General features: G+C 43.1%; 1 protein-coding gene across 4 annotated transcripts in view; it reads left to right on the top strand.

Moving 5' to 3' along the window:
• LOC132684229 (uncharacterized) overlaps positions 1-24,596 on the top strand; it is a 54,554-nt gene that overhangs the window by 4,672 nt on the left and 25,286 nt on the right. For all 4 annotated transcript variants that reach the window (XM_078432285.2, XM_078432284.2, XM_078432287.2 and 1 more), the window contains exons 3-7: positions 1,158-1,310; positions 8,036-8,184; positions 12,371-12,511; positions 12,908-13,038; positions 21,608-21,703. In XM_078432285.2, coding sequence (XP_078288411.1) covers positions 1,158-1,310; positions 8,036-8,184; positions 12,371-12,511; positions 12,908-13,038; positions 21,608-21,703 — 670 coding nt within the window. The remainder of the gene's footprint in view (positions 1-1,157; positions 1,311-8,035; positions 8,185-12,370; positions 12,512-12,907; positions 13,039-21,607; positions 21,704-24,596) is intronic.

The raw sequence follows: 24,596 nt of genomic DNA, 5'->3' as shown, positions 1-24,596 counted from the left end.
CAAAGCCTGCCTCCGGTACCCAGGCTATGTTCAGTACTTCTGCCTTCCTCCTCCTACCTCCAAATCTACCCATCCCAGTCCTGCAGCAGGCCTGCCTTTTCTCATACCACTTTACATCTGAAATAGCCAACCTGCCCCTCCCACTCTACATGGAAAGCCCAGCTCAAAAGCACCATTTTTGTCATCACTGCCCCTCTCCCTAGGTCTTTCTGATTCCTTCCTTTGCGTTGCTTCTCTGGACTCCCCCACACACCTCCCTGCTCATCCCAAATTCAGGAGCTTCTCAGAGCCATCATTTTATGGTAAAATAATTACTACTTTATTTGTATTCTATACTTCTCATCATTAACCTCCACTACTTAATCATAAGAGTTAATTATAAGCCTTGTTCAAATTTATAGTCCCTTCAGCAATGTTTTCTAAACACTTTGAATTACAATCACTGTCAGAAATACAATTAAATTTGGGATGCCTGGGTAGCACAGTCAATTAAGTGTCTGACTTTGGCTCAGGTCATGATCTTGTGGTTCGTGAGTTTGAGCCCTGAGTTGGGCTCTGCGTTGACAGCACAGAGCCTGGAGCCTGCTTCAGATTCTGTGCCTCCCTCTCTCTTTCTGCCCCTACCCCCCCTCTCAAAAATAAATAAACATTAAAAAAAAGAAGAAGAAGAAATACAGTTAACATCATGACCCAATATTAAGTACTGAGGTGAATCATAAGACTACAGGGGCTGTTTATGTCGGGTGGGTTGCTTTGGTTGGGTCTCCATTTTGATTTTGAGCATCACTAAAATAAAAGTCTCATGAGATGTTTATTCTTTACTACATAGGATACACTCAGATAATTTCTCTTCTATTTCATTCATTCAAGAAAGAAGAAAAGCTGGTTACAGCCTACTCAATTTATTTCCTAACCCAATAATGGGTAGTAACCTATTGGAAAAATCACTGCCCTGTGAGATTTTTCACGGGGCTTTGCATATGGCAGGAACTCCATAAGTTTTTGTTGAATTACCACCCCAATGCACATGTGATCCAAGGTTAATTACTATTTTAAATGTTCTAATGTTGTCTAATGACAATATTCTTTTCCTACGTATTCAGATGCATGGACATGTCTTTATGATTCCCACCTGTAATTTTTTTCTGATACCCCAGTTTATGCTTGTAAGACCTGATGACTCCCCACCAAGCATCCTGCCAATTTCCTTGGAACCTTTGCTCATGACAATTCGAGATGAGTGCTACCTGCTGGGGAAAGAGATCTGTATCTGGGGCCTTCAGCTGAGTAACCCAGAGATTGCCAGACTGGTGAGTCATGCGTTTTAAAAATATTCCTTCAATTAAACTTAAAATTGAATATAAACATAATATATCTGTATTCCAGCTATAGTTCATTTGGTTATTGACTGACATGCTACAAGCTTTTCTTTAAAAATTTCTTTTAATGTTTATTTATTTTTGAGACAGAGAAAGACAGAGAATGAATGGGGGAGGGTCAGAGAGAGGGAGACACAGAATCTGAAGCAGTCTCCAGGCTCTGAGCTGTCAGCACAGAGCCCGACGCGGGGCTCGAACTCACGGACCGTGAGATCATGACCTGAGCCGATGTCGGACATTTAACTGACTGAGCCACCCAGGTGCCCCTATAAGCTTTTCTTTAAAAAAACATGTATTTTTTAAATGTATATTTATTTTTTTTGAGAGAGAGAGAACACAAGCAGGAGAGGGGCAGAGAGAGAAGGAGAGAATCCCAAGCAGGCTCCACACTTTCAGCACAGAGCCTGATGTGGGGCTTGATATCACAAACCCATGGGATCATGACCTGAGCCTAAATCAAGAGTGGGATGCTTAACCAACTGAACCACCCAGGTGCCCCAAAACAATGTGTATTTTTTTAAATAAATTTTTTAATGTTTATTTTTGAGAGAGAGAGAGAGAGCATGCGAGCAAGTGGGGGAAGGTCAGAGAGAGGGAAACACAGAATCCGAAGCAGGCTCCATGCTCTGAGCTGTCAGTGCAGAGCCCGACACAGGGCTCAAACCCACGAACCGCGAGATCATGACCTGAGCTGACGTTGGACACTTAGTTGACTGAGCCACCCAGATGCCCCCAAAACAATGTATTTTTAATGAAGCATTTCAAACTTATGTAAAAGTGCAAAAAATAAAAAAGAAATTATGGTATATTCATATAGTAGGAAACTGTATAGCAATGAAAATACATCAACTACAGCTATGCAAAAACAAAATAGGATAACTCTCATAAGCCTAATGTACAAGTGAAGAAAGACACAAAAGAATACATGCTATATGTTGCATTTTATAAAGTTTAAAAACAGGTAAAACTATAATGTTTGACTATTATAAAATTACTTTTAGGGAGGAGAAAGGAGGTAGAAATTGGGAGAGGACATTAGTGCCCATTTTTCTAGTTTCTTGACTATTGGAAAATGCCTTGTTTTATGTCATTGAATGTGTTAAACTTCTCATCTGTGTCTAATAGTTTCAATAATCTGAATTATTTTGGAGTCTGATACTGCTGACTGGCTTCTACTGGCTCCTACTCATGGGGCATTTCTTCATGTGTTTTTGTGATTTCTTTTGTACTAGAAACTCATATTTCCTGGGGAAAGAGTTGAGGCAATTCCTTGAGCTCTGATTTGAAGATAGAATTCTCCGAGAGGGTTTGCATTTGCTTCTGCCACACACTCAGGGTGATAGCATCTCAGGGCTATACTAAATTACTAATTTTTTTTAAGTTATTTATTTTTTGATGGCGGGGGGAAGGACAGAGAGAGAGAGGGACTCCCAAGCAGGCTCTGATCTGACAGGGCTCGAACTCACGAACCTTGAGATCATGACCTGAGCCGACGTCAGATGCTTTAACCCACTGAGCCACTCAGGTGCCCCAAATTAATACATTCTTGATCTGAGGTCTCTGAACCATCCAGGTGGTATCAGTTCAGTGTGCAAATACCTGTATTAAGACTAGCTTGTGAGTTCATAGTGGGTATATTTTTTTCTGTGTAGTCAGGACAGTTTGAGAGGCAGTTTTCCCTGGGGAAAGAAGAGTTAGGTTTCTTTCTAGTTCATCCTTAGTCTAAGGACGTAGTGCAGTAGCTCACTTTTATGTTTGGGGCCATACCTTTATGCAGCATTTCCTCTCAGACTCCTCACATCCAGTGGCCTTGGGCTTTATCTCTTGTCCCCTGGACTACCTGATCCATGAAAAGCAAAACTTGACTCTGCTGCTTCACTGATGCTCTCAAACGGAAAGCTGGCTTCAGTGCCCTGCAAATCTCCCTAGGTTCCCATTTTCTCTCATGCACCGACCTTTGGGTATTCCTCACTAACCTGCCAATTGACACATTTTAAAAAGATATTTTTAAAACTCTGAGAAGAAAGCATAGAGGAAAAGCTTCATAATGTTGGACTTGGCAGTCTTTTCTTATATATGACACTAAAAGCATAGGCAACAAAACTAAATGATTTGGACAAAAAAATTTTCAACTTCCGTGCATCAAAGGACACAGTGAAGTGAAAAGACAACACGCAAAATAAGGAAAAATAATTGCAAATCATGTATTTGATAAGGGGTTAGTATTCTGGATGTATAAAGAACTCCTACAATTCAACCACAACAAAAAACAAACAACTGATTTAAAAATGGGCAAAAGACTTGAGTACACTTTCTCCAAAGAAGGTATACAAACGAACAATAAGCACACAAAAAATGTTCACCATCACTAATCTTTGGAGAAATGCAAGTCAAAACTACATTGAGATACTACCTCAGGTCAAATAGTATGGAATCTATCAAAAAAAGCAGAATAGAATGAGTTGACAGGATGTGTAGAAATTGGAAAATTTGTACACTATTGGCAGGAATGTGCATTGGTGCAGCCACTGGGAAATGGGATGGAAGTTCCTTAAAAAAATTAAAAATAGAATTACCATATGATTCAGCAATTCCACTTCTGGAGATATACCCAAAAGAATTGGAAGCAGGACCTCAAAGAGATATCTGTACGCTCATCTTCATGGTTGCATTATTCACAATAGTCAAAGGTGGAAGCAACCCAAATGTCCATTGGCAGATGAATGGAGAACAAACTGTGGTGGATACATACAATGGAATATTATGCAGCCCTACAAAGGAAGGAAATTCTGACCCACGCTACAACGTGCATGAACCTCGAGAACTTATGCTAAGTAAGAGAAGTCAGTCACAAAAGGACAAATATTATATCCTTCCCCTGTATGAAGTACCCAGAGTAGTCAAACTCGTAGAGACACAAAATATAATGGCAGTTGCCGGAGGTTTGGAGGAGGGGAGAATGGGAGTTATTTTTTAATGGGTATAGAGTTTCAGTTTTACGAGATGAAAAAACTTCTGGAGGTGAATGGTGTTGAGGGTTGCACAACAATGTGAATATACTCAATGCCATTGAACTGTACACTTAAAAATGGTTAAGATGGGGGCATCTGGGTGGTTCAGTCGGTTAAACATCTGACTTTGGCTCAGGTCATGAGCAGGACTTTGGCTCGTGAGTTCAAGTTCCATATTGGGTCCTTCCCCAGCTTGTGTTCTCAGTCTCTCTCAAAAATAAATAAACGTTAAAAAAAATGGTTAAGATGGTAAATTTTTTAAATATTTATTTTTGAGAGAGAGAACGGGAGTGGGGGAGGTGCAGAAAGAGAGGGGGACAGAGGATCCTGAGTAGGCTTCACAATGGCAGAAGTGGAGCTTGAATCTATGAACTTACTAGGTCATGATCTGAGCCAAAGTCAGCTACTTAACCGACTGAGCCACCCATGTGCCCCTAAGATGGTAAATTTTATTGTGTATTTGACCGCAATTAAAAAATAAATTTTAAAAAGTTATCTTAAATACAGAACCAGAATTTTTAGTTGTTTTTATTAAAAGGGTCAGTCCATTTAAGCAGGAATAGAACGCTGTCCATCCATGCATATTACAAGTGATCGTTAAAAAAAAAGTGATCCTTAACAGTTCTTTAAAATGTAACCCTCTTGGTCACCTGGAGGCTGCTGAGGAATTCTGTGGTAGATGGCTGTGGTCTTGCCCACAGCAGTGCTGGTGCCCCAGGGAGTGACACTGTAAACCACTGGCCGAGATCTTTAGGACGTGGTCAAGAGCCTATTTGCACAGACCAGTGTTACCATAGGCAGTGACATGCCACATTGCCTCCTTGGTCAGAAACACAGCTTGAGAAATCCAATCCAGCACTTAAACTAGGTGTTTTCTCATTAAAGAGGCCTCAAGCACCAGCTCTCTATAGTTAAGGCTGCAAGGGCTTTTATATTCTCAACCGACATATAAATTTGGAATGTTATCTCTGACCAACATGTCATTACCTCAAGAAACCCTAAATCCTCCAAACCCCACCAAAGCCTCTTTTAAGTTTAAATGCTGAACTTGGGGCGCCTGGGTGGCGCAGTCGGTTAAGCGTCCGACTTCAGCCAGGTCACGATCTCGCGGTCCGTGAGTTCGAGCCCCGCGTCAGGCTCTGGGCTGATGGCTCGGAGCCTGGAGCCTGTTTCCGATTCTGTGTCTCCCTCTCTCTCTGCCCCTCCCCCGTTCATGCTCTGTCTCTCTCTGTCCCAAAAATAAATAAAAAACGTTGAAAAAAAAAAAAAAATTAAATGCTGAACTGAAGAAATCCTTAAGTTGTGGTGATTCTAATTGCTAAAAGGTGGCCTTTGTGATTCATAGCTTTAAGTACCTTCTCCAGTTAGGTAGGGATTTAATTGTCACTGGAATCCTGTTACCACAAGAAATGGCCTTCCCATAGATCTCTCCATTCAGGAGACTGAGAGAACTTGAGATGGTTCCAAATGTTCACGTGTTGCCCCCGGTCCTGTGGCTTCACCATGAAAAGCACCTCATTGCTGAATTTACACAGTCTAGTTCTGCGTAGACCTCTAAATGCTAATATCTGGGGACACCTGGGTGGCTCAGTCAGCTGGGCGTCCGACTTCATCTCAGGTCATGATCTCAAGGTTCATGAGCTCAAGCCCGACGTCGGGCTCTGTGCTGACAGCTCAGAGCCTAGAGCCTGCTTCTGATTCTGTGTTTCCTCTCTCTCTGCCCCTCCCCTGCTCACAGTTCCTCTCTCTCTCTCTCTCTCTCTGTCTCTCTCTCAAAAATAAATAAACATTAAAAAAAAAATAAATCCTAATATCTGTAATAATGGCTATCACTTGTTTAGGAGATAATTTAACTATTATAATTTTGCCTAATTGTAAGAAGATTGGCATAGCGATAGTTATCTACTAAAAAAAATACAACTGTTACAGGATTTTTTTTTACCTCAATACCCAGGATTCCTTGTCGCTTTGAGGAATGAAGAAGGGGACACAGAGTAAAATGAGCAGCAGGCAAAAGTATAAGATCAGAAAGTAAGAATAGTAGGAAAGCTCTTTTTGCAGAGAGGGAGCATTTGAAAATAAATACCCCCAACTATAGGCAAGGGTCTTTGTTTTTTAAGGGTTTGGTCAATGCCCCCTCCCCTTCCCCCTTGTTCCTTGTCAGGTTCCACCCTTACTCGCTGGATAGCTCTAGGTGCTGGGCTGTCCCTTCCAGATTGGCTTCATTCCATTGTGTGAGGAGTCAGAGCGGTCTTACTGTCCCTCAGATAACATAAATTTTATGGTTTATTTAGTTTCGTTAGGTATTTTGATTGTCCAATTCCTGAGGGGAACCTGAAGGGCAGTAGGTGGTGTTTGTTACATTCTTAAGAGGAACTTTATGCCTGAGCGAGTTTGCTGTGGTCAGATACTCCCAGCATTGTTCCAAAATATGTGTTTTACCCCACCCAGGGACCTCAGGTCCTAACCTTTCCTTCTCTGCCTATTTTATCCTATCTCCCTATCATACAACCATAGGAAAATAAATTTGTTGGTTAGAGTATCAACATCTGTATTAGTCTGCTGGGGCTGCCATAACAAAGTACCACAGATTGCAGGGGTTAAACAACAGAACTTTCTTTTCTCACAGTTACGAAGGCTTAGAAGTCTGAGCTCAGGGTGTCAGCAGGGTTGGCGTCTTTGAAGGCCTCACTCCTTGGCCTGTAAATGGCCACTTTTTCCCTGTGTTTTCATGTTGCCTCCCTCTCTATACGTGCCTGTGTCCAAACATCCTTTCCTTATAAGAAAGTCAGTCATATTGGGTAAGAGCCCACCCTAATGACCTCATTTTAAATTCATACCTCCTTGAAGACCTTTTTCCAAATGCAGTCACATTCTGAGGTACTAGGGGGTAAGACTTTGGCATATGAATGAGGGGAATGACGCAATTCAGCCCACAGCATCTAAAAAGATATGCTGCAGTATATCTCATCACAGAGCGGCATTTCCCATTTAATTCTTCATAGTCTGCCTTTAAAAAAATTTTTTTAACATATATTCATTTTTGAGAGACAGAGAGAGAGACAGAGCATGAGTGAGGGGGAGGCAGAGAGAGAGGGAGACATAGAATCCGAAGCAGGGCCCAGGCTCCGAGCTGTCAGCACAGAGCCCTACGCGGGCTGGAACTCACGGACCGTGAGATCATGACCTGAGCCAAAGTCGGACACTTAACCAACTGAGCCACCCAGGCACCCCTAGAGTCTTCCTTTTAATTTTTTTTTTTATGTTTATTTATTTTTGAGACAGAGAGAGACAGAGCATGAATGGGGGAGGGTCAGAGAGAGAGGGAGACACAGAATTGGAAGCAGGCTCCAGGCTCTGAGCTGTCAGCACAGAGCCCGACGTGGGGCTCGAACTCACGGACCGTGAGATCATGACCTGAGCCGAAGTCGGACGCTTAACCGACCAAGCCACCCAGGCGCCCCTAGAGTCTTCCTTTTAAAGGGAAATTATTTTATCTTCATGTCACTTTCTCCTTGGACATTGGAAAGTTGTCTTAAAGGCAAAAATGTTGGGGTAATTAACGTAATCAACTTTTAAGAAACATTAAAACACAGAGCGTATTTGTCTTCATTGTGTAAGCCCTTTCTCACCTCACGTTCTTAGGCTTCACTTCTGGAATTGAAGGGGCGCACCACCTGCCCATTTATCACCCTGGAACTCATTGACTGCAGGATGGATCTGTGGTCTCTGCAGAGACTGGGCAGGGCTCTGCCATGCAGCTATTTGCATTCTCTTGTCCTGGATTACTGCAGGTGAGTTTGGAAGGCAGAGTTCCTTCAGGGCTCTGACTGCTGAGGGAGGCAAAGGTAAGGAGCTCAGGGTCCTGGTTCCTTGTGGCTCATCAGGTCATCACAACTCAAAAACCTTCTTAGAACTAATGTTTCCCGTCCTTCCTTCTTATTCATTTATTCTTTTAACAAATATTTATTGATGGCTTGTTTTTGCAAGACACTGTGCTCAGTGCTAAAGAAGATACAAATATATATAAAGCAATGCCACTGTCCAAGGAAGTCCTCTGTATAGTGGAAGAGAGGAGATATGCTCTTGATTATGTATAACGGAAGGTAGATCACAAAGGATGTCCGTATAAATTTTTTTTATTATTTTTTTATTTTTTACAGAGAAAGAGAGCACATGTGCATGGGGCAGAGGGACAGAGGGAGAGGGAGAAAGAGAGAGAATCTCAAGCACACTCCATGCTCAGTGTGGAGCCCAACATAGGTCTCAATCCCATGACCCTGGGATCACACCTAAGCCAAAATCGAGAATCAGATGCCCAACCCACTGAGCCACCCAGGTGCCGGGTTTGTATAAATTTTAGTCATGGTTTGGATAAGGGAAACCACGATTCCCTAAGGGACAAGTCATTAGTCACCAGCAGAGGAGGTGGGAGGAGAGGTGTGGTGCTAGGGAAGAAAGAGGAAGTCTTTCGAGGGCTATGGCACCAGGCTGTCAGGAGAGAGTCAGGGAGTAATAATAATAATAATAATGATAATACCAGCTAATTTTTATTGAGCGCTGTGTGCCAAGTACAGCACATGGATTATCTCATTTATTCTGTCGACAATAGATAGATATATACCGTTACATATGGACGTATGATATATGACAGATGTTTATCATTTCTATCCCTTGACTATAGATGAGCAAAGACTCAGGGGATTAATTGGCTTGTTCCAGGCATTCACCTCTTAGGGATAGAGCCTAGATGTGAATCTAGCTGGCTGAATCGGAGCCCACTTCTGATCCGTGATACTAGATTGCTGGGGGGTCTATAGTTTGCCATCCGTAAATAATTTCAAGCTGCTTGTGTGATGCGGGGTAGGTCCTGCAACCTCTCTGACCTATGAGGTGATCTCTTCCACTTCCCAAGTCTTTGATTCTGTGACTCTTCTTCTGGAGCCAGGTAGGGTCCTGTACTCAGAAGGCCAGTGGGTTGTGAAGTGAAAGAGATGATTCGTGCCTGACAAATGGGACCACAGCGACACAGGGCCCCTTTATTTTATTTATTTATTTATTTATTTATTTATTTATTTATTTATTTATTTAATATATGAAATTTATTGTCAAATTGGTTTCCATACAACACCCAGTGCTCATCCCAAAAGGTGCCCTCCTCAATACCCATCACCCACCCTGCCCTCCCTCCCACCCCCCATCAACCCTCAGTTTGTTCTCAGTTTTTAACAGTCTCTTATGCTTTGGCTCTCTCCCACTCTAACCTCTTTTTTTTTTTCCTTCCCCTCCCCCATGGGTTTCTGTTAAGTTTCTCAGGCTCCACATAAGAGTGAAACCATATGGTATCTGTCTTTCTCTGTATGGCTTATTTCACTTAGCATCACACTCTCCAGTTCCATCCATGTTGCTACAAAAGGCCATATTTCATTTTTTCTCATTGCCACGTAGTATTCCATTGTGTATATAAACCACAATTTCTTTATCCATTCATCAGTTGATGGACATTTAGGCTCTTTCCATAATTTGGCTATTGTTGAGAGTGCTGCTATACACATTGGGGTACAAGTGCCCCTATGCATCAGTACTCCTGTATCCCTTGGGTAAATTCCTAGCAGTGCTACTGCTGGGTCATAGGGTAGGTCTATTTTTAATTTTCTGAGGAACCTCCACACTGCTTTCCAGAGCGGCTGCACCCATTTGCATTCCCACCAACAGTGCAAGAGGGTTCCCGTTTCTCCACATCCTCTCCAGCATCTATAGTCTCCTGATTTCTTCATTTTGGCCACTCTGACTGGCGTGAGGTGATATCTGAGTGTGGTTTTGATTTGTATTTCCCTGATAAGGAGCGACGTTGAACATCTTTTCATGTGCCTGTTGGCCATCCGGATGTCTTCTTTAGAGAAGTGTCTATTCATGTTTTCTGCCCATTTCTTCACTGGGTTATTTGTTTTTCGGGTGTGGAGTTTGGTGAGCTCTTTATAGATTTTGGATACTAGCCCTTTGTCCGATATGTCATTTGCAAATATCTTTTCCCATTCCGTCGGTTGCCTTTTAGTTTTGTTGGTTGTTTCCTTTGCTGTGCAGAAGCTTTTTATCTTCATAAGGTCCTAGTAGTTCACTTTTGCTTTTAATTCCCTTGCCTTTGGGGATGTGTCGAGTAAGAGATTGCTACGGCTGAGGTCAGAGAGGTCTTTTCCTGCTTTCTCCTCTAAGGTTTTGATGGTTTCCTGGCTCACATTCAGGTCCTTTATCCATTTTGAGTTTATTTTTGTGAATGGTGTGAGAAAGTGGTCTAGTTTCAACCTTCTGCATGTTGCTGTCCAGTTCTCCCAGCACCATTTGTTAAAGAGACTGTCTTTTTTCCATTGGATGTTCTTTCCTGCTTTGTCAAAGATGAGTTGGCCATACGTTTGTGGGTCTAGTTCTGGGGTTTCTATTCTATTCCATTGGTCTATGTGTCTGTTTTTGTGCCAATACCATGCTGTCTTGATGATTACAGCTTTGTAGTAGAGGCTAAAGTCTGGGATTGTGATGCCTCCTGCTTTGGTCTTCTTCTTCAAAATTACTTTGGCTATTCGGACAAAGGCCCCTTTAAAGAACTAGGGTCTTATTAGGGCCCTGGTGGTGACAGTGGACAAGTCTCCAGCAAAAGCTGAGGAGAAGGACTATCTCTGGAGGTTCTCCATGTTTCTGAAAAGCTTGGAGGAGCCTGAGTCAGGGTCTCCTAACACAGGACAGCAGAAAGCCAGTGCCCTCAGGACACCCTGCAGTGACTGAAGACCGACTTGGGAGTCTCCCAGCTTCCCGCACTGCACTAGACAGACTCAGCCCCGCTGCTGAGACCCCTCTAGACTCCAGCTCCTCCATTGGTGGGGAGAGAGAAGGAAGAAAGAGGGAATCCTCCTCTTTAGAAAACACCATATTTTAATTGTTGTTTAATATGTTAACACTATATTTTAATAGTTGAAATCCTGCTGCTGCCAAGACTCCTGGAGTTGTCAGTGTTGGGTGGTTGGGAATCACCACTGGTGAAATGGCAGGTTACTGAGGGACTGGAGTTCTTTCCTCCTATTTTCCCTGAGGCTGTGAAGTCCACCAGGCAGGATGTCCTTCTTTCTCATACACAGCTACACCCCCACACCCACCACGGTAGCCGCCCACCGTAATTACTTATTGGATAAACTAGTAAATTTAAGAAGTTGTTTCTGTTAATACGACTCACCTTATTGGAAAGATCATCCCTTGACATTCCAAATTCCCTGGCATGATGCTTGTGCCTTCTCTCTGCAAACTCCAAGGACTGGGTTGCACAAGGCGAGGAGCAGCATGGGGCCAGGAAGAAGGGCCAAGAGGTTGAACTTTCTTGAACCTGCTCTGGACATACTTTTTTTTTTTTTTTAATGTTTATTTTTGAGAGAGAGAGAGAGTCAGAGCACAAGCAGGGGGGCACAGAGAGAAAGGGAGACACAGAATCCAAAGCAGGCTCCAGGCTCTGAGCTGTCAGCACAGCGCCCGTCACAGGGCTTGAACCCACAAACCATGAAATCTTGACCTGAGCTGAAGTCGGATGCTTAACTGACGGAGCCACCCAGACGCCCCTGCTCTGGACGTACTTTAAAAGGCTCCCTTCTTACACAGCCTCCTGCTGCTGGAGTCTTAGACCCCTTCACTCCTGTCAGCTGGGCAATCTCTCCTGTCTTCAGGATCCAGAGCTTGCTCTCCATCTGCTCCTTTGGGTATTTCAAACCATGCTCTGCTCCCTTTGCCCACGAGTCAAACTCTGGGTCCCCCTTCCTCCACATGCAGTCTGTCCCCATCAGTCACCCAGCCCACCCCCGTAGCCACCCCTGGCTGTGGAAGCCCAAAGTGGGGGTCGGCAAAATCTGATCTGCCTTGGGGGGTCAGGGAGTGCCTTAAAATGAATAATCCAACAGGTGACATAGGTTTTAAAAGTCACTATTTGTTCCCATTTCTTTCTAGATTTGGAAATGAAGAAATTGAGAGTATTTTCTCAGGCCTGGAGAACAACCAAAGGCTTCAGGTCCTCAGTCTGCGCTACTGTGGTCTGGGGCCACAAAATGGGCCACGGCTGGGCTCCATCATATGCCAGAGCTCCATTTGGTGAGATGCATCCCCTGCTCCCCTCCTGCTTCTGGCTCTGTTCTGTCTTGAGTTGTATAATCAGCTTGTTTACAGAGTCTACGAACCCATGAATTCCCCTGAGTTTTCATGATGTTTTTAGTCATCTTTTTCTACTGTCTAGTTATTTTTGTTTTCTTTTTCTTAACTGCAAGAGAAAGATCCTTTAGTTACATTTAAGAATCAAGGGTAACATGCTAAACGCATATCTTTGGCCCGATGACATGGTCATAGGTCTATTTTTGATGATGTGGTCTGCTATCTATTATGATTATTTATTATTTTGTAACCAGGTCTATTATGAGGTAAGACCTCAAATCCAAATTTGAGGAAGTGAAAATAATATCAGGTGAACAGTGTATTTCACCTCTTCCCCAGTGAGCTGCACCTGGATGGCAATTACTTACAGTGTTCTGGAGCCCTGGCTCTCCTCAGACCCATAGCAGAGTACGCAGAGATGCAGGGGAAAGACCAGCCAGACACCAGGAACTCCCCTCAGCAGCTGCAGGGTAAGTGCTGGGGAACTTCGCTCAACACTCTTTGGGACCACCTAAAGAAGGAAACTGCTTTGTGATTAAAGTGACCTTTCCTTGGGTGCCTGGGATGGCTCAGTCGGTTAAGTGTCCACCTTTGGCTCAGGGCATGATCTCATGGTTCGTGAGTTCAAGCCCCATGTCGGGCTCTGCGCTGACAGCTCAGAGCCTGGAGCCTGCTTCGGATTCTGTCTCCCTCTCTCTCTCTCTGCCCCTCCCCGATTGTTCGCGCGCTCTCTCTCAAAAATAAACATTTTTTAAAAAGGGACCTTCCAGTGGTCAGTGGAAATTCTTCTTCCTGAGTATGCATGAGAGTAGAATAACGGACCCCCAACAATGTCTTTGTCCTCAGAACCTGTGTTGGTGTTAACCTCACATGGCAAAAGGGACTGTGCAGATATGATAAAGTTGAGGACCTTGAGATGGGGGCTTATACTGGATCATATGGGTGGGTCCAGTGTAATCAGGGGATCTTTGCAAGAGGGTGGCAGGAGGGTCAGAGCCAGAGAGGAGGAGATTGACCATGGAAGGAAAGGTTGGAGTGATATGAGGAAAGGGCCAGCAGCCAGGAAATGTAGGTGGCCTCTAGGATCTGGAAGGAGCAGAGCAATAGATTCTTCCCCAAAGCCACCAAAAGTCATGCAGTCCCCCAAAACCTTGACTGTGAGACCCATTTTGGACTTCTGACCTCCAGAACTGTAAGGTAATACACTCCTATTGTTAGAAGCCACTAAGTTTATGGTCGTTCATTATAGCAGCGATGGGTACTTGTACAGCATGTTAATCAGAACTCTTTCAGTTAAAAGGGAAAGCAACCCAAACGGAATTAAAGGTAAATAGGGGTTTATTGGCTCACATAACTAGACGTTCATAGCTACCTTCAGAGATAGCCGAGTTCAGGGGCTCAGACCATGTCATCAGGAGACCCGGAGTTTGCTGCTCTCGACTCTACTTCCCTTCCGAGGGTTGGCCTTCTCCCCCGGTCCAGCCAGCCTTCCTCTGCATCTGGCTTGTTGACATGTCTACCAGCTGTCCCAGGGCTATAGCATCATGACTTATAATCAGCCAGAAAGTGTGAGCCTCTGTCTTCCAGTGACTGTGGGTCAGATCCCACAGGAGGACTCACAATGGCCACATACATACCTCCTGGACCAGTCCCTACAGCCCAGGTCATGATAAACCGTAACTGGCCAGGACTGACCATACACCCCATTGGGGAAGGGGTGGAGCACAGGAACGGGCAGCCAAACAAGAATCACACCATTCACAGAGGGGGTGGGGGAGTGGGAAGTGACAGTCCCCCAAAGAAGTAAACAGATAAGGACAGATGCTGGACAGACAGGAACAACAGCCGCTTACTCCCTTAATAGATCCCTAATACGCATATTTATGACATGTTTTAAAGCTGACTACCTTTGGGGCGCCTGGGTGGCTTGGTCGGTTGAGCGTCCAACTTCAGCTCAGGTCATGATCTCATGGTCCGTGGGTTCGAGCCCCGCGTCGGGCTCTGTGCTGACAGCTCAGAGCCTGGAGCCTGTTTCAGATTCTGTGTCTCCCTCTCTCTCTGCCCCTCCCCTGTTCATGCTCTGTTTCTCTCTGTCTCAAAAATAAATAAACGTTAAAAAAAAATTTTTTTTTAAATAATAAAGCTGATTACCTTTAATCATTGGTAACAGAAACTCTACCAAGTGGCTAATAGCACAGCCTTAAAGTCAGGTCTGGGTTCAGATCCTACCCCAGCTGTGCATTAGTTTGGGCAAATTATCAATTGATCTAACTTTAGCTTTTTCAGCTACAAAATAAACATAATGATAACCACCTCATAGTGTTTAATGAGGAATAAGTGGTATAATGTAAGACAGTTAATTTGACATGATGCCTTGCACATAGTAAGTACTTAAGGGATATTAATTATCATCATTACCATCCTCATTATTATAGCAACAACAACCTTTTCCCAGGAGAGTAAACTTGAGGCATGTTGGTGAACATAGTCACTTTACTTGCCTGAAAAAATGAAGATGAAGAGCTCAAGGCCAATGTCCGGCATGGGGACAATAGTTAATAACACTGTATTATATATTTGAAAGTTGTGAAGAGAGTAGATCTTTTTTTTTATTAAAAAATTTTTTTTAATGTTTTATTTATTCTTGAGAGAAGGAGAGGCAGAGCATGAATGAGGGAGGGGCACAGCAAGAGAAGGAGACACAGAATCCGAAGCAGACTCCAGGCCAGGCTGTCAGCACAGAGCCCGATGTGGGGCTCGAACTCATGAGCTGTGATATCATGACCTGAGCCAAAGTCGGACGCTCAACCGACTGAGCCACCCAGGCACCCCGTGAAGAGAGTAGATCTTAAGTTCTCATCATAAGAAACAAAATTTGTGACTCTGTGTGGTGATGGACAACTACCTTACTGTGGTGAATGTTTTGCGACGTATACAAATATCGGGTCATTATGTTGTACACCTGAAACTAATATAATGTTAGATGTTAATTTTATCTCAGTAAAAAAAAGTATTCACTGACTTGTGCTATTAAAAAAAAAAAAAAAGGAACTGGGCACCTGGGTGGCTCAGTTAGTTAAGCATCCGATCCTTGGCTTTGGCTCAGGTCATGATCTCACAGTTTGTGAGAGTGAGCCCGCATCGGGCTCTGCGCTGACGGTGCAGAGCCTGCTTGGGATTCTATCTGCCTCTCCTGAACTCTCTCTCAAAATAAATAAACAAACTTTAAAAAAAAATAGGGGCGCCTGAGTGGTTCAATCGGTTAAGCGTCCAACTTTAGCTCAGGTCATGATCTCACGGTTCGTGAGTTCAAGGCCTGCGTCGGGCTCTGTGCTGACAGCTCAGAGCCTGGAGCCTGCTTTAGATACTGTGTCTCCCTCTGTCTGCCCCTCTGCTGCTTGCACACTCTCTCTCGCATTGTCTTAAAAATAAATAAACATTAAAAAAATTTTTTTTGATAAAAAATAAAAATAAAGAGAGCTGAAGTCAAGGCCACTTTGTGGAAGTGAGTGCAAAGAACTTGTAACTGTGGGAGATTTGTAAATACAATAGTTATCCTCCATTTAGGAACTTTCATGATATCAGAATTATATAGGTTATTTGTTGAATTTGATAATTCAGTCAACCCAATAAATATATAGAAGAGACCTGGAAAACAGTGTTTGTTATCCAAGTATTACTTTCCCTCTGCGATTTTTACCACCAATCCTGTAAAAGGCCACAGTCCTATTTATGAAGTCTTCTATTATAACTTCAGGCCTAGATAACCAAGTGAATCTGTGCTTTTTAAGAAAAATAATTGGAAATATTGGGATTGGGATTGGCATGTGGCAGGCAGGGACAGGTATGAGGTGTGGGATTGGAAAGGCAAAAAAAAAAAAATTACAAGAATGTGGAGAAGGGAAAATGTGGAGATTTCCTTTTATGGTTGTTCTAAGTGGTTTCTGATCAAAGGGGCATTGAGGCTTGATTTTAAAGGTTCTGGATTTCGTTTCCCAGAGACCAAACAAGCCAGGGTCAGAGCTGACCTGAGAGAGTGCCTGCCCTGTCATTCTTCACAGCAACCTGGGACAGGGTGGAAACTGCTCCAGCTGGGCCAGGCCTGCAGTCAGCGGTCAGCACGCAGAACCTCTTTGAAGTTCCTTTCATTATTCATTCACTTGAACCTTGATTTTTAGGCAGGTCAACTGGTACCTTTTAGCTATTCTGCATTCTTTGGGTAACTGTGTTAGACTCCCCTGAACTGGCTGCTGTAACAAAATAGCACAGGCTGCGTGGCTTAAACAAATTTTTTTTGTTTAATTTGCACAATTATGGAAGCTCGGAGTCCCAGATCAAAGTGCTAGCTGATTCTGATCCTGGTAAGAGCTCCTTTCCTGGCTTGCCGAAGGCCACCCTCTTGCTGGGTCTTCACACGGCTGTCCTTAGGTGTGTGCAAGCAGACAGAGGGAGAGACAGAGCTCTCTGGTGTTCCTCTAGTGAAAACACTAATGCTGTCTGATCAGAGTCCCACCCGTGTGACCTCACTTAACCTTAATTACTTCCTTAGAGGCCCCATCTCTAAATACAGCCACACTGGGGGATCAACATATGAATATTTGGGGAACACAAATATTCAGTCCATAGCAGTAACATATGCACCAGCACAGAGTAAAAGTACCTTCTATTTGAAAGCTGGATCGTTAGACCTTTGCTCAGACAAATTTGGTTTTCCCATCTTGATTTCACTTCTTTGCCAGCAGGATAGTCATAAATGAAAAAAGAGGCATAGGAGGCAAAAAAAAAAAAAAAAAAAAAAAAAAAAAAAAAAAAAAATTAAAGAATATTACCAGCCCTCTCCTGGCCACAGATGGGTATTGAAACCAAGCCCTGCCACACCAAAAACCTGAGTCTTGAGCAGAGGAACCTGGCACACCACCCCCCCACAACAATCTGTGTGTTAGCACATCCTGCCAGATCCCTGGGACTGCCCTGGTCCCTGTCCTTTACAGCTCTTGTCTGGAAACAAGGGTGCTATAGACTGATGTTATGTGCCCCCCACATTCATATGTTGAAGTCCTAATCCTTGAGGTGATGGTTTAGGAGGTGGGGCCTTTAGAAGGTGATTAGACCATGAGGTTGAAACCCTCATGAATGGGATTAGCGCCCTTATAAAGAGAGCCCACGGGCGTCTGGGTGGCTCAGTCGGTTGAGCATCCGACTCTTGATTTAAGCTCAGGTCATTATCCCAGGGTCTTGGGATCAAACTCCACATCAGGCTTTGTGCTGAGCGTGGAGCCTGCTTAAGATTCTCTCTCTCTTTCCCTCCCTCTGCCCCTCTCCCCAACTTGTGCTTTCTCTCTCTCTAAAAAATAAAAAAAAAAAGAATAAAAATTAAAAATTACAAAAAAAAAAAAAAAAAAAAAGAGTGCAGAGAGCTCCCTTGCCTCTTCTGCCCTGTGAAGTTACAACGAGAAGACAGCCATCTATGAACCAGGAAGCCGGCTCTCGCCAGACACCAAATCTGTCAGTGCCTGGATCTTGGACTTCCCAGCCTCTGGAGGTGTGAGGAATAATGTTTGTTGTTTATAAGTCACCCAGTCCACAGTATTTTGTTATAGTAGACCAAATGCACTAAGACAGAGAGAGGGTACATGAAAACCGCAGTAGGTGTGTTTGGGAGGTGTGGATTGTTTGAAAGAAATGTCCAGATTCTGAACTTTCATAAGGATCCAGTACTTGTGGTTAATATACTTTGTCACAATCTTTCTACTTTGCGAGAGAAAGGCATGCTTCTCTCACATCCAGTATCTTAGCAGACATTATTTTCCCTAGGGTATGTACCAAAAGCAGAGACAATTCAAAATATTAGTGGAAGTGTTGAGAAAGTGAATGACTGTAGTCAGTGACATGCCAGTTTTTAGATACCACGTGGCTTCCGATTTTTGGTTTTAACAAAATTGAAGGAGGATTTAATCAAGCTATCAATTGACAGATCATCACAAATATGTTTTATTTTGATCAACCGCTGTGTGATATTTAGCCTATCATACAGGGGTTCAAAGAACTGAATAATACTGCTGTGATAAAACTCCTTCTAGGATTACCCAATTAAATTTGAATTTTAGATGGAAAACATGTAATTTTTAATAAGTATATCCCATGCAATGTTTGGGATATACTTAACTAGAATAATTATTCGTTGTTTACCTGAAATTTAAAATTCAATTGTGTGTGTGTGGGGGGGGGGGTGCCTGGGTGGCTCAGTTGGTTAAGCATCCAGCTCTTGATTTCAGCTCAGATCATGATCTTGCAGTTTGTGAGATCGAGCCCTGTGTTGGGTTCTGTGCTGATTGCATGGAGCCTGCTTGATATTCTCTCTCCCCCTCTCTCTCTCTGTCCCTCCCCTGCTAGTGCTTTGTCTCTGTCTTGCTCTCTCAAAATAAATAAACAAACATGAAAAAGATTATAAAAAAATAACAATTCAACTGAGTATCCTATATGTTTGGGGGACAAAAGGGGTTAAATCTGGCAACCCTATTTTATCCCCATCTATGTGAACAAGATTTCTCAGTATCGGAACTATAACAATGAAAAATAGAAATAGCACTGATGCTGAAGTCTGCCTCATGTTAGCAGTAATATTCTTTAATGAATACATGAATTAATTATAAAAGCAAGTAAAACAGCATCCATCTCATAAGAGAGGCATTCAATAAAATTTTATTTCTGTATTAGGATTTATCAAAATGTATAAAATGTATATATTATACTAATCAGTTTTATACTTCTAAAATTGATTAATAACTGCAGAATACATTTTTAATACCTTAGAGTTTTATAATCCCAAGATATTTAAAAATTTTAAATACCCGTAAATGTAGTATTTTTATTACAGAGAAGTATAACAGGATGAAATCGAAAAGACTTGCAAATACAAAATTCAGCAGAGTAAGTAGAATGAAAATACGAGTGAAAACATAAGAGGAGCACCTGTATGGCTCAGTCAGTTGAGCATCCAACTTCAGCTCACGTCCTGCCTGATCTTGTGGTTTGTGAGTTAGAGCCCTGCATCGGGCTCACTGCTGTCAGCACAAAGCCTGCTTCAGATCTTCTGTCCTCTTCTCTCTCTGACCCTCCCCTGCTCATGTTCTCTCTCTCAAAAATGAATAAAAACATTAAAAAAAAAATTTTTTTAACACAATAGTAAAAGGGAATGATGTAAAATTTTCAACCACTGAAGAAGAATCTGCTCACATTTTGGGTTGTTTGGGATTTCTTAATGGATGATGATAGATACCAAATTGCTGGGAATTTAGATTCTACTGGATACACTTAAGAGAGTGGTGTAACAGATTTTATTTTTAAAGGCCAGTATTTGCTATATCCTAGAAATCTCATGCCTTGATATTTTAAAACTTATGATGAGTGAGTTTAGACAACCAACCTAAAACTGTAAAGATAGTACATCGCCTTTCAATATTCCTGTGGGATGTGAGGGGAGCAAAAATGTTTTGAGGCCACTGTGTTTTAAGGCCCAAATGCTTGGTTTTCTCTCTTGTTCTGTGAGCTGCTCCCAGGCCTCCCAGTTACTGCTTCTGCCCACCAGTGTCAGGCACAATGGCTCTCCATCGCTGACAGAGAGGCAGGAACACCTCATGAGCCAATGACAAGTTCTTCTTAATTGTTATAATGTGTAAAATGCAATCTTAATAATGATGTTGCTTCCTTCATCATGTGTGTGTTCGCATGTGTGCATTTCTGTCTCTCCTAACATACACCAAGTACTCTTCCTGGTGCTTGGGATACATAGGGTAGAAAACAAAGGTCCTTGCCCCCGAGGAGGGGGCTGGGAATGCAGTGTGCGTGTGCGTGTGTGTGCATGGGTGTGCACATGCGCTGTGTATGTATGGGGTGGGGAAGTCAGATAGTCTTTAAAAGGCATAATAAATATACACATGCTCTAGTTTGTTAGAAGGTGGTCATTGCTATGGAAAAAAGAAAATGTCCAAGGGGGCCTGGCTGCTCAGTTCGAAGAGCATGTGACTGTTAATCTCAGGGTCATGAATTCATGCCCCATGTTGAGTGTAGAGATTATTTAAAAATTAAAAAATAAGTAAACTTTAAAAAAGTGTCGAGCAAGATTAGCAAGTTTGGGAGTCTGGGGAAGGACGATGGTTGGGGTGTGATTTTAAATAGATGGTTGAATGTAGTCCTCCTTGAAAAGACAGCATTTGTGTACAGACCAGGAGGTGAGGGCGTGATCCTGCCAGTGGGGAGAGCGTGCCAGGCAGAGGGAACAGCCTACGCCAAGTCTCCAAGAGGCCTGTGCACAGGGAGCAGAAGGGTACCTAGGTGATGACAGGGACAAGGGATCACGGGCCTTGTTAGTGACAAGGGAGCAGAGGAGTTAGGACTTACTTAGGACTTAGGTTTGAGAAAGACCTCTCAGTCTGTATAGCAAATGGACCGGGTGGGGCTGGGGGGGGGGGGGTGGGGAGGCCTGTTGGAAAGCTGTCCTCATCCAGGGAGCAGTGAGGGTGGGAAGTGAGAGGGGTCTACCCAAGTGAGACCAGGGCAGTGGCAGAGGAGATCATGTTCCACATCTCTCCCATTTCCTGATGCTTGGGATGTGGGGTGCAAGAGAAAGGAAAGGAAGGGACTAGAATGACTCTAGAGTGATAATATACTAATATTTTTAAAAATACGCCAAAAATGTGCTCCTCTCTGCTACATTCTTACTAATCTCAGATGTTTGGAGCCACTTTTATAGAGGGCAGCTGTGGAATGTGGAGAATGTACAAGAGGCCTTTTAGGATGATACTTGGGGCCCTACTTGGTTGCATGCTCTCCTCAAGCCTTTGAGGAAAGAAACATGAGAAAGAAAGAACTGAACTGAAATGAGTGGGATTTGACAATAGGCCGGATAATCCTCTCACGAGAATATCTCTGCTCAAAGTGTACATAAAATGAAGGAAATAATTAATAGCAAAGTGTGTAAAGCCCCATTCATACAATTCTGAACAGGCTTTTTCCCCCATCCTTTTCTTTTCCATGCAGCCAAACAGAGGGCAAGTTCAACTTCGAACCGGATTACAAAGCCATCTGGTGCTGAAACAGGGAAAACTGCTTCAGGGAAGGAGAGGAGAAAAAGAGGTACTTGGTTCTCGCTTCAACTCTCCTTCCCTCTTCCTTCATCTGTAAATCGCTTCCTCCTTTCCCGGGCTGTGCAGTCCTGCTACTACAGTAATTACCCCAAACGGAAAAACTCACTTGGAGAGAAAGAAGACTCCGTGTCTTATGGTGTCACGGAAACCAAACACAGAACAGCTTGGCCTTGTCCACCAGAGGGATTTCTTCGGCACATTCAGCAAGCCAGCATCCATTAGGGGGTGTGGGCTCGTTTGGCAGTATCTCTGCAGTAAACAGCTAGCGGGACCTGGTTGATTCAGCTTGGAGACTTCTCTTCTACCCTCATTGCTTAGCATCAGAAATGGAGTCATTTAGAGGGAATTTTAAGAAATCACCAACTCCATAACCTCAGAGCAGGACTGAACAAAGTGAGAAGCTCTCCAAGCATTAAAGATGCAAAGCTCAGCATTAGGGAACATGGGTTCTGTGCCCAGCGCTTGCCCTGGTGCCTGTATCTCAGCATCCTATTCTGCAAACCAAAGAATTTGCGCTCACAGCTTCCTAAATTCCACTCCAGCTTTAGCATTTTGAGGTTATAAAGACACAGCACAAGGGGCACCTTGGTGGCTCAATTGGTTAAGCATCCAACTTCGGCTCAGGTCATGGTCTCTTGGTGGGTTCGAATCCCACATAGGGCTCTCTGCTGTCAGCACATAATCTGGTTCAGATCTTCTCTCCACCTCTCTCTGCCCCTCCCCTGCTCACACATACTCTCTCTCTCAAAAATAAATAGACATTAAAAAAAGTAAAGATAAGCACAAGATGATCACTAGAGGTGTCATGAGCACAGTCTGTGGGAAACTCTTTGTGGAGGCTAACCTAAACTCATGTTGTTTTGTGTTAGTCCACTATATATATATTTTTTTCATACAATTAGTGTGCGGAAGGTGACAGGCCTTTGTGATGTAACTCGTTGCCCTGTGCCTTTTTCTTTCTCAATTTTAATCTGTTTTCGTGGTCTTTTTCCTATTTTTTAAACTATCCTTGTGTCTCCTCTGCGAAATCTCTCTTAAGTAGGTAAATACAAATTCTTAGGATCTAAAAAGCCAAATGAAAGTGAAAAGTGAGAAAATTTATCAGACCTGTCTCTGTCATCTGGTATAAATACAGTCTTTCCACTGGGTAGTGCTAGTAGATTTTGGAAAACCTACTAAAAGAAAAAAAAAAAGAATAATAACAAGAGCCATTCTAGGTTATCACTTGTTTTAGACATTTATTTACCATTTGGGGATATTTTCAATCAAAAATCCTTTCGGAGGAGTTGATTTTTGGGCATTCCTTTTGGGATGAGGATGATCATTGGTCTCCAAGGCAGGTGGCCCTACAGAGGACAGTCCTTACACTGGGCCAGATGACATCTGAAGGCAGAGGACTGCTGGGTCACTAGTTCTAACTCTCCATATAGACCTAGCAGAAAGTGGTAATGAAGACAAAGACTGAATCTGTGTATCACGCTGTGCAGTTAACTTGACATTGCACCAAGACCCAAAGGTCAAAATCTGTATGGGAACTTCAAGACTTCTCAAGGCTGGAGAGAGGTTCTGACCACTTCTATTTGTTGGGACTTCCTGATTAAAAAAAAAAATTTTTTTAAGCAAAGAAGGTTAAAAAATTTCATAATACTTAGTCTTTATGTTTAACAAGCTAACTCTTCTAATAGGAGAGAGGTTCTGACCACTTCTATTTGTTGGGACTTCCTGATTAAAAAAAAAAATTTTTTTAAGCAAAGAAGGTTAAAAAATTTCATAATACTTAGTCTTTATGTTTAACAAGCTAACTCTTCTAATACATATAAAAACACAGAGAATGCATGCATAACCTCAATAGGCAATGACAGCAGAGTCTGATTGTGAGGCCTTCGTGAATGACACCTCCTGTGTGCCACCCCCCTGACCCAAGCCCCCCAACCTCCCACCCTAATGTAGGCCCTGGAAATGTGTAACCCTCAAGAAGGTAGATAGTTTGAGAGAAAGGTCAAAAAGAGAGCAATACAACTGTTCATCCTCTAGCTTTTAAATAATAGCTTTGTTGAGGCCCATGTCACAATAATACCTTTCAGCTGCTAAAACCTGGCACAAAAATATCAGGCTTGCCTCTTTTGACCTTAAACAACAAAAATGTATTGTCTCACAGTTCTGAAGCCTGGAAGTTAAGATCAAGATGTCGGCAGGGCTGGTTCCTTCTAGAGGTTCTGAGGGGGAATCTGTTCCATGCCTGCCTCCTAGCTACTGGTGGTTTGTTGGCAATCTAGTGTTCCTTGGCTTATAGAAGCATCACCCCGACCTTGGCCTTCATGTTCCCCACACATTCTCCCTGTGTGCATCTGTGTCCAAGATTTCCTTTTTATAAGGACATCAGTCATACTGGATTAGGGGCCAACTCTACTCCAGTCTGACCTCATCTTAACTAATTACATCTGCCACGACCTTACATCCAAAAAAGATCACATTCTGAGGAGCTGGGACTTAGGACTTCAACATAGGAATTTGGGGAGGGAACACAATTCAGTTCATAACTGGGGGGGGCTCAGAATGTAGTTTATAAACAGGATACACATCTAGGAAAACAAATAGCCACACAAGGCAGCATCTTCCAGGGGCCAAACATGGACACTGGGTTTAGAGAACCCAGTGAACCTAGAGAACCCAGGGATGGACACTGGGTTCAGAGAAGGGCATTGTTCCCCAGGGGTGAAACTGAGGAGGAGTTAGAAGTTGACATGTGGAAAGAAAGGACTTACAGGAAGAAGGATTTGAGAGAGGAGAGAGGCTTAACAGTGCAAGCCCGCAAGCCTACAAATTTAGCTGGAACAAGAGGATGTGGGTGAGTGGACCTGTCAAAAACGCTAGGTCACATT

This window comes from Panthera onca, chromosome C2 (genome assembly GCF_046562875.1).
Source record: "Panthera onca isolate mPanOnc1 chromosome C2, mPanOnc1 haplotype 2, whole genome shotgun sequence".
NCBI classification, from domain to species: Eukaryota; Metazoa; Chordata; class Mammalia; order Carnivora; family Felidae; genus Panthera; species Panthera onca.
The sequence above is the reverse complement of the archived record's forward strand: the minus strand, read 5'-3'. Positions and strand labels throughout refer to the sequence as shown.